Raw genomic sequence first — 11716 nt, 5'->3', positions numbered from 1 at the left:
TCTGATCCACAGCAGTGTGGACCTCTCCTCAGAGACTCTGATCCACAGCAGTGTGGACCTCTCCTCAGAGACTCTGATCCACAGCAGTGTGGACCTCTCCTCAGAGACTGGTGCTGAGGCTCTGGCCTCCAAGTATCAGGTGTGAGCCCAGAATCACAGCTTGAACACTCGTGGCCCTTCTTTCCCTGCAGGACATCACCCCACTGCAGGTGGTTCTGCCCAACACTGCCCTGCATCTGAAGGCATTGCTGGACTTTGAGGATAAGAATGGAGACAAGGTCATGGCAGGAGACGAGTGGCTGTTTGAGGGACCTGGTGAGTTCTGTCCCCATCTCTTGGTGTTTGTCTGGGCCAGGGCTTCCTGCCTTTCACCCATAACCCTGACATCTTTGGCTGTGAGCATCAGGTGCCTCCTCTTCTCCTTTCCCAGGCACCTACATCCCACAGAAGGAGGTGGAAGTCGTGGAGATCATTCAGGCCACAGTCATTAAACAGAACCAGGCTCTGCGGCTCAGGGCCCGCAAGGAATGCTTTGACCGGGATGGCAAGGAACGGGTGACAGGTGGGAATGGCTGCGGCACTGCGGTGGGTGGGCAGGCAGGAAAGAGGGAGGGCCCTGCAGAGAAAGCAAGAGGAACCACGTGAAGCCAGAGAAGTGAGGTGTGTGTGTGTGTGTGTGTTTTGTTTTTGTTTTTGTTTTGTTTTTGAGACAGGATTTTTCTGTGTAGACCAGGCTGGCCTGTAACTCAGAGATTGCCTGCCTCTACCTCCCAAGGACTGGGATTAAAGGTGTTTACCAGTACTGCCCAGCCTATGTCTGTCTTTCATTGTTTGTTTTTGTTGTTGTTGTTTTAAAGATTTAAAATATATATTTATATAATTACCTTATTTTTATGTGTATGAGTGTTTTCTATGTCTGTATGTCTGTATGCACCACTTTGTGTCTGGTGCCCATGGAGGCCACAAGAGGGTGACAGATCCCTGGAACTGGAGTTATAGACAGTTGTGAGCCACCATGTGGGTGCTGGAAATTGAACCCAGGTCCTCTGGAAGAACAGCCAATGTTCTTAACCACTGAGCCATCTTCCCAGGTCTGTTCCTTTTCAGACAGTGTCTCATGTGGCTCTGACTGACCTGGTATTCAATGTGTAGTGTATGATGGCTTCAAACTCATGGTAATCCTCCTGTCTCAGCCTCCCGAGTCCTGGGAGTATAAATGCATCCCCATGCCTGACTTCTCCCAGTCTCTCCTGAGGTCTACCAGCTGCATCTTGCACACGCACTTCCATGCTAGCCTTGAGCCTGCATTCACACCATGATAGCGTCTTCCTGTCCCCACTCTGTAACATAAACTGTGGGCACTGGACACATGTTACCTGGTTCTAGATCAAAGGTGAGCTATTCACATACATTGACCCCATGTCGGTTCGAGATGATAGATGTATTTTATTTAGTCCCCTGACAAGAGTGAGACTCTTACTGTTCCCATTTATCCACAGCAAGACTGACACACTTCCCTAGGGTATGTGGCCATGCAGGGTAAGACCGTGATTTGCTGCTGGGCATGCGCACTACTCCAATAAACAAAATGACTTTCTCAGGTCCATGAGAGGCCCATTTACCCATTGCAGGAATATGAAAAATTAGTCTTTGGTGCTTAGAGACAACATCACAGGGTGCAGCTGTAGCACTGACGTGACATTCTAGAAGGCCCTTTGTGGTTTTTGACTTTTGAGATAGGTTTCTTTCCCTGCATAGCCCAGGTTGGCCAAAAACTCCCTGTCCTCCAACCTCAATCTCCTGAATGCTGCGAATATGGGTATGTGCCACCATGCCCAGCCTCTAAGAGTTTTAGGTTTGTTTTGTTTTTGTTTTAAAAGATTTATTTATTATATGTAAGTACACTATAGCTGTCTTCAGACACTCCAGAAGAGGGCGCCAGATCTCGTTACAGAGCCTGCATTCACACCATGATAGCGTCTTCCTGTCCCCACTCTGTAACATAAACTGTGGGCACTGGACACATGTTACCTGGTTCTAGATCTCGTGGTTGTGAGCCACCATGTGGTTCCTGGGATTTGAACTCAGGACCTTCGGAAGAGCAGTTGCTCTTAACCGCTGAGCCATCTCACCAGCCCCCTATTTTTGTTTTTTTTTAATTCTTCTGGGAAAGAGGTTAGTTTTCCTCTGGCCTCAGAGAAAGCAGTGGCTTCAAGGACCTTGTTAGGTGCTCAACTCTGGGGACAGTGGCTTTTCTTTGCCTTCAAAGCCCAGCTGGTCCTGGTCTCTGGGCTGGCACGCAGTGATGGTGGGTGACTGGCTGTCCTTCCTGCTCCTGACCCAGGTGAGGAGTGGCTGGTCCGATCCGTCGGTGCTTATCTCCCCGCTGTCTTTGAAGAGGTGCTGGATCTGGTGGACGCTGTGATCCTTACAGAAAAGGTTTGTGCTTGGGTGTGGGGAGAGAAGCCAGCAGTGCTCAGAGGGCAGACAAGGTGCAAGGAAGGAGCAGGCAGCATCCCTATGCGTACTAGAGAAATCAGGTCAGATCTCCCGAGGAGAGTCCTGGAGCATCCTCCAGGGTAGGTAGACATTGTCCCCGAGACCTGGGATCAAGTTAGGGGCCTATGGTGTTCCCAGATCCAAAGCACGGGCAGCAGGAAGGTGGCAAGAGGCCTCCACAAGTACCCTGTGTCTCCACCTGCAGACGGCCCTGCACCTCCGGGCTCTGCAGAACTTCAAGGACCTTCGGGGAGTGGCCCACCGCACTGGGGAGGAATGGCTAGTGACGGTGCAGGACACGGAAGCCCACGTCCCGGATGTCTATGAGGAGGTGCTGGGCGTGGTACCCATCACCACCCTGGGTCCTCGACACTACTGTGTTATCCTTGACCCAATGGGACCAGATGGCAAGAACCAGCTGGGACAAAAGCGTGTTGTCAAGGTAAGGCCATCTCCACCTCAGAGCTGTGACAAGAGAGACCCTTGAGCAGCAAGCGGCCTTCTCATCTGTCTTGATCCCGTCTTCCAAACAACACATATGTTTTAGAAATACCTTAGGTTTATATTCCTGACACACTGTCCTATGTGCTTCCCCTAGGCCTTAGGCTTATCCTGAAGTTCCTGGAACTTGTTCCTCCATGTTCTGGAACCTTTGTCATGCTGCATAAAACAAATTTCACAACCCCCAGCACCCATGCTCTTTCTCCCCTATCCTGCCTCCTGTGAGAACTGTTAGGGCTCAGCAAGCTACCCCTACAAAGGCAGGGACTAGATAGTTTAGGGCTTGTGTGGATGAGATTTCTGCTGAAGTTATCCAAATAGGCTATTACCACAGCATCATGGAGACAACATGGAAGCAAAACTAGAAACGAGGTGTGTGGCGGGTACACTGGGGAGGTTAAGGCAGGAGGATCAGGAGCTCCAGGGCCATAGTGAGCTTTGGGGTCACTCTGGATACATGAGATCATCTCTAAGGAAAGGAAAAGAAAGGAAGGGGTGAGGAGGCTTAAAAGTGGAAACAACCCTTGCAAGATGTGGTGGCGCATGGCCTGAATCCCAGCTTAAGCTCCGGAGGCAGAGGCAGGCAGATCTCTGAATTCTAGGCCAGACTGGTCTACAGAGCGAGTTTCAGGCCAACAAGGATGACTTAATGAGACCCTGTCTCAAAAACAAACAGAACAACCTAAAATGTCAATCATGTGATGGATTGGTATTTAAAATGTGTGGCTGTGAATTTGAGGCCAACTTGGGCTACCCAGCAGGAACCCTTCTCAATGGGTAGGGAAGTCAACAAAACGGGTATCTGTACTCTCACTTACCTGGGAGGCTGATACAGGAGTCCAGAAGTTCAAAACCATTCTGGTCCCATATCATCATTGGGAGCAGGTCAGATTTGACTACCCTCAAATCCTCAACCCCAAATCCTCAAATTCTGCCATTATCAAGAAAACAAACAGTGGGAGAAATGAAACAGCTATTTTTATAGGTGTTTCCCTGGCCATCCTAAAACTCACTCTGTAGACCAGGCTGGCCTCAAACTCAGAAATCCACCTGCCTCTGCCTCCCAAGTGCTGGGATTAAAGGCGTGCGCCACCATGCCCGGCCTCCCTCAGTCTACTAACCTAGTCCTAGTTCTGGAAACTTCTAGCCTCTGGACAGTCTAATTTAGGCCTAGAATGTTTCCAGCCTCTGAGGCATATGCTCACTCTTTATTGTTCTTTCTGAGCTCAGCTCTTCTGGTTCAAGCTCTTCTCTGTGCTGACTGATTCAAACTGGCCTCTTTCTCCACCTCCGACTGAATTGCTCTGCTTGGCCTCAAACTAACTCTGGCAATCTGTTCTCATCTTCTGGCTCCTTCTCATTCTCTCGCTCAATCTGTCTTCCCCCTGTGTCTAGTGTATTCTCTCTACAACCTATCTCTGTAAAAGGCTCCCATTAAACCTCCTTTTTTGCTTTCTGCGCTGCTCTCTCTTAAGTAGCCTCTCACTTTTTTCTCTGTTCTTGTGAGGGTTGGGCATATCCTGTTCTGTCAAATCCTTCTCTGAGTGTCTGCCATTTAATTAGATGTCACTTTCAAACATGGGTGCTTCCTTCTACAAACTAACTCTACTGTCATTGTTTAGGATTAAAGGTGTGTTTTAGGGCTGGTGAGATGGCTCAGTGGGTAAGAGCACCCGACTGCTCTTCCGAAGGTCCAGAGTTCAAATCCCAGCAACCACATGGTGGCTCACAACCATCCGTAACAAGCTCTGGCGCCCTCTTCTGGAATGTCTGAAGACAGCTACAGTGTACTTACATATAANAAATAAATAAATCGTTTAAAAAAATGTATAAAAAGGTGTGTTTTAAGAGCATGTCTGTATTTCAGCCAGAGTAGCCATATTGCTGGATTAAAATCCCTCTACACAGTATGGGAATGGGAACGTGCCACCAGAAGACCTGGCTCAAGGTCATGCAATAGTGGCAAGCCAGGAGGCTATATTGAGGCAGTACGGCCCTCCCATAGTCCGAGATACCCACCGTGACCTAACGTCCCCTTTTTTCCCCACTAGGGAGAGAAGTCCTTTTTCCTCCAGCCAGGAGAGAGGCTGGAACGAGGCATCCAGGATGTGTATGTGCTGTCAGAGCAGCAGGGGCTCCTGCTGAAGGCATTGCAGCCCCTGGAGGAGGGAGAGGGGGAGGAGAAGGTCTCCCACCAGGCTGGAGACCGCTGGCTCATCCGAGGGCCCCTGGAGTATGTGCCATCTGCCAAAGTGGAGGTGGTGGAGGAGCGTCAGGCTATCCCTCTGGACCAAAATGAGGGCATCTATGTGCAGGATGTCAAGACAGGAAAGGTACCAGCTGTGGGATGGGAGGTACCAGTGGTGGCTTCCTCTGGGCAAGCAGGTAGAGCTGATGGAGAGAGGCAGGTTGGAAGAAGACTCATACAGCAGCAGCCAGGTGGCCATGTCATACTCCATTTGTCATCTTTGTCCTAAATACCTAATTTTACATTTCAGAGACTCCAGCTGAGAGGATGGGCTAGGCTTTAGGACAGGAATTCTGCCCTGCTGCAGATGTGGTCTGAGCATAAAGGTCTCGGCGGACTTTTGCTGCTTCACCTAAACCTTGACCTTGGTTTTACTGGGATGACACTGCCAACTTTCCCCCTGAGACTCTAATGTAGAAACAATTCAGAGCCAGAGGCAGCACTCGTGTCTATGAGGCGCTTCCTGGGATCACATCTGAAGTTCTGATACACACCACATTGCTTCAGCAAAGGAAAATCCTAGAAACAATACCCGGCACTTACTACATACCAAGTGCGGTTCTTTGAATTAGACATGTGAGCCCTTCCTCATTCTGTAACCCCAGATGGCCCATTGTACAGATGAGCAAGTGAGGCAGGAGCAATAGCTTGAGAAAAATCGAGCAGACGGCTGGAAAAAGCTGGAATGCAGTCTTCCTGCAGACACCTGCTTTAACCAGGACACTGAGCTGGCCCTGGGCAGGGTGGGCTCAGGGCTACGAGGGATGCTGGTTCTCCCTCCTGCCCTCTCTGAAAATGCCTCTCCTAGGTGCGGGCTGTGATTGGAAGCACCTACATGCTGACTCAGGATGAAGTCCTGTGGGAAAAGGAGCTGCCTTCTGGAGTGGAGGAGCTGCTGAACTTGGGGCATGACCCTCTGGCTGACAGGGGTCAGAAGGGCACAGCCAAGGTCCTTCAGCCCTCAGCTGCAAGGAACAAGACCCGAGTGGTCAGCTACCGTGTCCCCCACAACGCAGCGGTGCAGGTGTACGACTACAGAGCCAAGAGAGCCCGGTGAGCCAGCAGAGGCCTCTGCGGGGTCCCGGGGTCCCCAGGGAAGCTCTCAGGGTGGCTGACTTCCAGCTCTCTCCACAGTGTGGTCTTTGGGCCTGAGCTAGTGTCACTGGATCCCGAGGAGCAGTTCACAGTGTTGTCCCTTTCTGCTGGGCGACCCAAGCGTCCTCATGCCCGTCGTGCACTCTGCCTGCTGCTGGGACCTGATTTCTTTACTGACGTCATCACTATCGAAACTGCAGATCATGCCAGGCTGCAGCTGCAGCTGGCTTACAACTGGTGAGGCTGCGGGCTGGGTGGGGGGTGGCAGCCTCAGAAACAGAGGAGGGCCTCCAACTTAGACAGAAGGCAGGCCTTGATGCCCTAGCCCACCTTGTTTATTACTGTCGTTTATTACTGCAAGGTTTGTTTTGGTTTTGTTTTTTGTTTGTTTTTTATTTGTTTGTTTGAGACAAGGTTTGTCTACAGGCCTGGATATCCTGAAACATACTCTGTAGACCAGGGCTGCCTCAAACTCACAGCAATTTACCTGCCTCTGCCTCCCCAGTGCTCAGACTAAAGGGGTATACCACCACTCCCGGTTTCTGCAAGCTTTTTTTATTTTTTTATTTTTATTTATTTTTAAAAGATTTATTTATTATTATACATAAGTACACTGTAGCTATCTTCAGACACACCAGAAGTGGGCGTCAGATCTCATTATGGATGGTTGTGAGCCACCACGTGGTTCTGGGATTTGAATTCAGGACCTTCGGAAGAGCAGTCAGTGCTCTTAACCGCTGAGCCATCTCGCCAGCCCTTTGTTTTGTTTTGTTTTGTTTAAGAAGAGTTTTTTTCACAGCCTATGGGCATGAGCAGTGTGAATAAGTGGTCAGAGCACCTGCCCAGAACAGACTGCTGAGTCCTGTCCCAGCTGTGCTGTGTGCTGTCTGGGGACCTGCACAGGGAACGTTGTGTTTTCTTCCTTTCCCCTAAATGGAAAATGAAGATCGCCTACTTCACGGGGTGCTGAGAGACTTTAATGAAATAGTTAAATACTGAGGTGCTGGAGGCAGATGAGTAACATTTCTTCAATGATGTAGCCACCCATAAATTACCCATACTCCCTACCCGATGCTCATGCAAACAGCCCTAGTTAAACTCGGTGGGTCATTTTTTAAAAGCTATGGAGCTAGGAGCAAGGTTGGGAACAAAGGGTCCATGGGAGGGAGAGGAGGATAACAGAAGGAAATTGGGTATGATCAAAATACATTATATGTATTTAAGTATATATAATGTATATATAAATTCATGCACATATATGTATATATGTGTGTATATATACACACATACATGTATATTATATATAATATAAACACATATGTGCACGTATATGTATATATGCATTATATTTGTTTATATATTTATATACATATATGTATATATTTATATAATTTATGTATTTATATACATATATACATACATATATATGTATGTATGAGATTATGAGATAATAAATAAATAAACTATTTTTCAAAAGAGCAAGCAGGGCCCATGAAGTGCACTAAGCACCACCTGGCAGCCTGAGCTCCTCCACAGACCCCACGGAAAGGGGGAGAGAGGAAACTGACTCCATCGGATGCCATGGCAGCGCCCCTCCACACTATGTGGGCAAACACACACAATAAGATTTTTTTTTTAAAAATTAATGGCTCAAAGCTGGGCGATAGTGGTACATGGTTTTTAAACCCAGCACTTGAGAGGCAAAGGCAGGCCTGAGTTTGAGGCCAGCCTGGTCTACAGAATGAGGTCTACAGAGATAGCCAAGGCTATACAGAGAAACCCACAGCACATGGCTGTAATCCCAGCTCTCCAGAGGTAGAAGGAGGCAGATCAGGTATTCAAGGCCAGAGTCCTCTGAAAGAGCTCAAAGCCAGCCTGGGTCTCTCGTGTGAGGAGCTGCACCAGTGTCTGAGCCTGTTCCAAGTTCCTCACCTTGTGGTGGAGAAGAGCTAGCTAGCACTGGGACTGAGGTAGATGGGGTGCTGGCCTAGTGACAGTTAAGAGCACAGACTTTAGAGCCATCTTGCCTGGGTTTCAAGTCTTGGCTTGGCATATATGGTGTGATCTTTGGTATGCCCTGGGATTTAGCACCGGGGACCCTCTATTTCTTCTTCTGGAAAATGGGATAATACGCATCTCCACCTGGGGAACTCTGGGAGGATTTAATGGAAACAGGGGCTTGCGGGGCGCAATTTAACATCTCCATTGTAGGAAGGAATTTCCATTGAGCCCCAGAGGAGGGTGTTCAGATGCAGCTCGGTAAGGGTATCACTTCTTGTGGGAAAATAGCTTCCCCACTCTGGGCCTCTTTGTTCACAGGCACTTTGAACTGAAGAACCGGAATGACCCTGAAGAAACAGCCAAGCTTTTCTCTGTGCCCGACTTTGTGGGCGACGCCTGCAAGGCCATTGCGTCCCGAGTCCGGGGGGCTGTAGCCTCTGTCACCTTTGATGACTTCCATAAGAACTCAGCGCGTATCATTCGCATGGCTGTTTTTGGCTTTGAGATGTCTGAAGACGCTGGTCCTGATGGCGCACTCCTGCCCAGGGCTCGAGACCGGGCTGTCTTTCCCCAAAACGGACTGGTCGTGAGCAGTGTGGACGTGCAGTCAGTGGAGCCTGTGGACCAGAGGACCCGGGATGCCCTGCAGCGCAGTGTCCAGCTAGCCATCGAAATTACAACCAACTCCCAGGAGGCAGCAGCCAAGTGAGTGGCGCAGGGACCCGGGGGGAGCAGCTCAGCTGGGGCCAAGACCTGAACACTGAACTACGTGGCACCCACAAACAGTCTGCCTGTTGCTGTCTGCTCCACAAGGGTCTATTCTCTAGAATAGCATGACTAATAAAGCTGTGAGCAAGGACAGCATCCCGGTTCCTATCTCCCATGGCTTCCTACCCTTTTTGGGCGCCTTCCTCGCTCTCCAGGAGAGTCGGGCTTCCCTGTCCTCTACCTTCAGCTTGTTCCCACCTTGGGCCTTTGGAACTTCTTTGCCCAGTGTAATTTCCCAGCCCCAAGGTCACCTCCTTGGAGAGCCCTTCCTTTATTTTCTCTAGCTACTGTTGCATAGCCCTCTTTCCCTGCTCACCCACTCGCTCTAGGTGCTCATCAATGCCCTAAAGCACCGCAGCCTGTTTTCTTAGCATCAAGCATGTCTGTCTTCCGTGGGCCGTGGCTGCTCACAGCTTGCACACTGTGCTGGGTCCCAGTGTATGCCGAATGTTCGCTCGCTCAGAGAGGGGGGCGGGGTCAGTCTCTACTCCAGGGGCTCCTTTCTTAGCTCTAGGTCACCCTCTCATCTGCCCCTGCTCTTACCCAGGCACGAGGCTCAGAGACTGGAGCAGGAAGCCCGTGGTCGGCTTGAGAGGCAGAAGATCTTGGACCAGTCAGAAGCTGAAAAAGCCCGCAAAGAACTTTTGGAGCTTGAGGCTATGAGGTGGGTCAAGAAATGGAGGCAGAAAGACTGGCCGGTTTGAGGGTCTTGGAAAAGCTGCTGGGTTGGGCAAGTGGGGGTTGAGAGGCAAGCAGAGCATGCTGTGAGGCATAAATCAAAACCCCAGAAGGGATGGGGATGCCGCTTAGCAGTAGAGAATGTGCCTACCATGCACAAGGCCTGTGGCTCCATCCCTGATAATGGAAAAAAATTAAAAATGAAGGCCCAGCAAGATGAAGGTAGGTGAAGGAGCTTGCCGCCAAGCCCGATCCCACATAGTCACACGTTGTCCTCTGACTGTCATAGTGTCCCTGGGTAGGCAGGCGTCTCTTTTAGGCTGCCCCTGACTCTGTTTCCCCTGCAGCATGGCTGTGGAGAGCACCGGTAATGCCAAGGCAGAGGCTGAGTCCCGGGCAGAGGCAGCGAGGATTGAGGGAGAAGGCTCTGTGCTGCAGGCCAAGCTAAAGGCACAGGCGTTAGCCATTGAGACGGTAAGTGGAGGGGCTGCTGCTGGGGCACTGGGGCCTGGAAGGGGCCTGCTTGTTAAAGACTCTGAGCCAGGCAGTGGTGGCGCACGCCTTTAATCTCAGCACTTGGGAGGCAGAGGCAGGCAGATTTCTGAGTTCGAGGCCAGCCTGGTCTACAGAGTGAGTTTCAGGACAGCCAGAGCTACACAGAGAANAAAAAAAAAAAAAAAAAAAAAAAAAAAAAAAACCAACCCAAAAAACCAAAAACATCAACAACAACAAAAAGGTTCTGAAACCAAGTGGGGAACTGAGTGGCCTGACAAGCCCTGCTCATGCTCCCTGCGGTTTGCCTCAGTCCTGTAGCAATGCACTTAGAACAATCCCTGAAGACAGGGCATCTTGCAGTCATTCCCCAGATGAGCTTCACTGCCCCATTGCCCACTTTGTTGTGTTTTACATCTGTGACCTCCCTTCATACCTGAGGCATGTATCACCTCCCAAGGCTTGAATCAGAGGACTCCTTCCCGAGGTTCACTAGCTAAATAGTGGCAGAGCTAGGATTTGCACCTGAGAGTCCCTTCTGCCTCAGTTCTCTTCTTTCAGAGTTGCTGGCCGGACAGTTCCCGGGCCCCATGACCTAAAACCAGCCTGGTCTCCCTTTTCTAGGAGGCTGAGCTGGAGCGAGTGAAGAAAGTGCGAGAGATGGAGCTGATCTACTCCCGGGCCCAGCTGGAGCTGGAGGTGAGCAAGGCTCAGCAGCTCGCTGACGTGGAGGCAAAGAAGTTCAAGGAGATGACAGAGGCACTGGGCCCTGGAACCATCAGGGACCTGGCTGTGGCTGGGCCGGAAATGCAGGTGAGAACAGAAGACACGGGAGGAGATGGGTGTTTGCGTCGGAACCAAGAAGGCTGAAGGCAACCACAGTTGGGGAAGTGTTGGAGGATGGAAAGGGGTGTGGGGTGAACTGCTCTGTGACCTGTCACTGAGCACTGTGTGATGTCTTAGACCCTGCAGAGCCAGCAGCACTGCTAGGGGGACAGTAGCAGATGAGACATCAGTGCCTCAAAGGAAGTCAAAAAGAACAATACGATGAAAAGTGATGGTGGCACCTGAGAAACCACTTGGTTTAGGGAGGGCTGCTCTGAAGGTCGGCTCCCTGGGGAGGCAGCTGAGGTAAATGGCCATTTCTGACGGTGTCTTCTTGCTGACTTTATCCTCCAACCCTGCAGGTGAAACTTCTTCAGTCCCTGGGCCTGAAATCCACTCTCATCACAGACGGCTCGACCCCCATCAACCTCTTCAATACAGCCTTCGGCTTGCTGGGGCTGGGGTCTGACGGTCAGCCACCAGTACAAAAGTGACCTGGCGTCCCAACCCCAAGGAAGGCTTGCTTTCCCAGGCCCTCTGAAGCAGCCACTCTGTGCCTTAGGTAGACACTGATTGCACTGACGATGGATAAATAAAATGACAACTGTA

General features: G+C 50.4%; 1 protein-coding gene across 1 annotated transcript in view; it reads left to right on the top strand.

Moving 5' to 3' along the window:
- Positions 1–11716, top strand: part of Mvp (major vault protein) — a 29716-nt gene extending 18000 nt beyond the window's left edge. The window contains exons 4-15 of the mRNA XM_021166373.2: positions 192–315; positions 431–562; positions 2345–2439; positions 2705–2941; positions 5052–5333; positions 6057–6301; positions 6383–6580; positions 8663–9049; positions 9660–9776; positions 10138–10264; positions 10907–11095; positions 11470–11716. Of these exons, the coding sequence (XP_021022032.1) occupies positions 192–315; positions 431–562; positions 2345–2439; positions 2705–2941; positions 5052–5333; positions 6057–6301; positions 6383–6580; positions 8663–9049; positions 9660–9776; positions 10138–10264; positions 10907–11095; positions 11470–11601 (2265 nt within the window). The 3' untranslated portion in view covers positions 11602–11716. The remainder of the gene's footprint in view (positions 1–191; positions 316–430; positions 563–2344; positions 2440–2704; positions 2942–5051; positions 5334–6056; positions 6302–6382; positions 6581–8662; positions 9050–9659; positions 9777–10137; positions 10265–10906; positions 11096–11469) is intronic.

Source organism: Mus caroli, chromosome 7 (genome assembly GCF_900094665.2).
Source record: "Mus caroli chromosome 7, CAROLI_EIJ_v1.1, whole genome shotgun sequence".
Taxonomy (NCBI): domain Eukaryota; kingdom Metazoa; phylum Chordata; class Mammalia; order Rodentia; family Muridae; genus Mus; species Mus caroli.
This window is presented reverse-complemented; position numbering and strand designations above follow the sequence as displayed.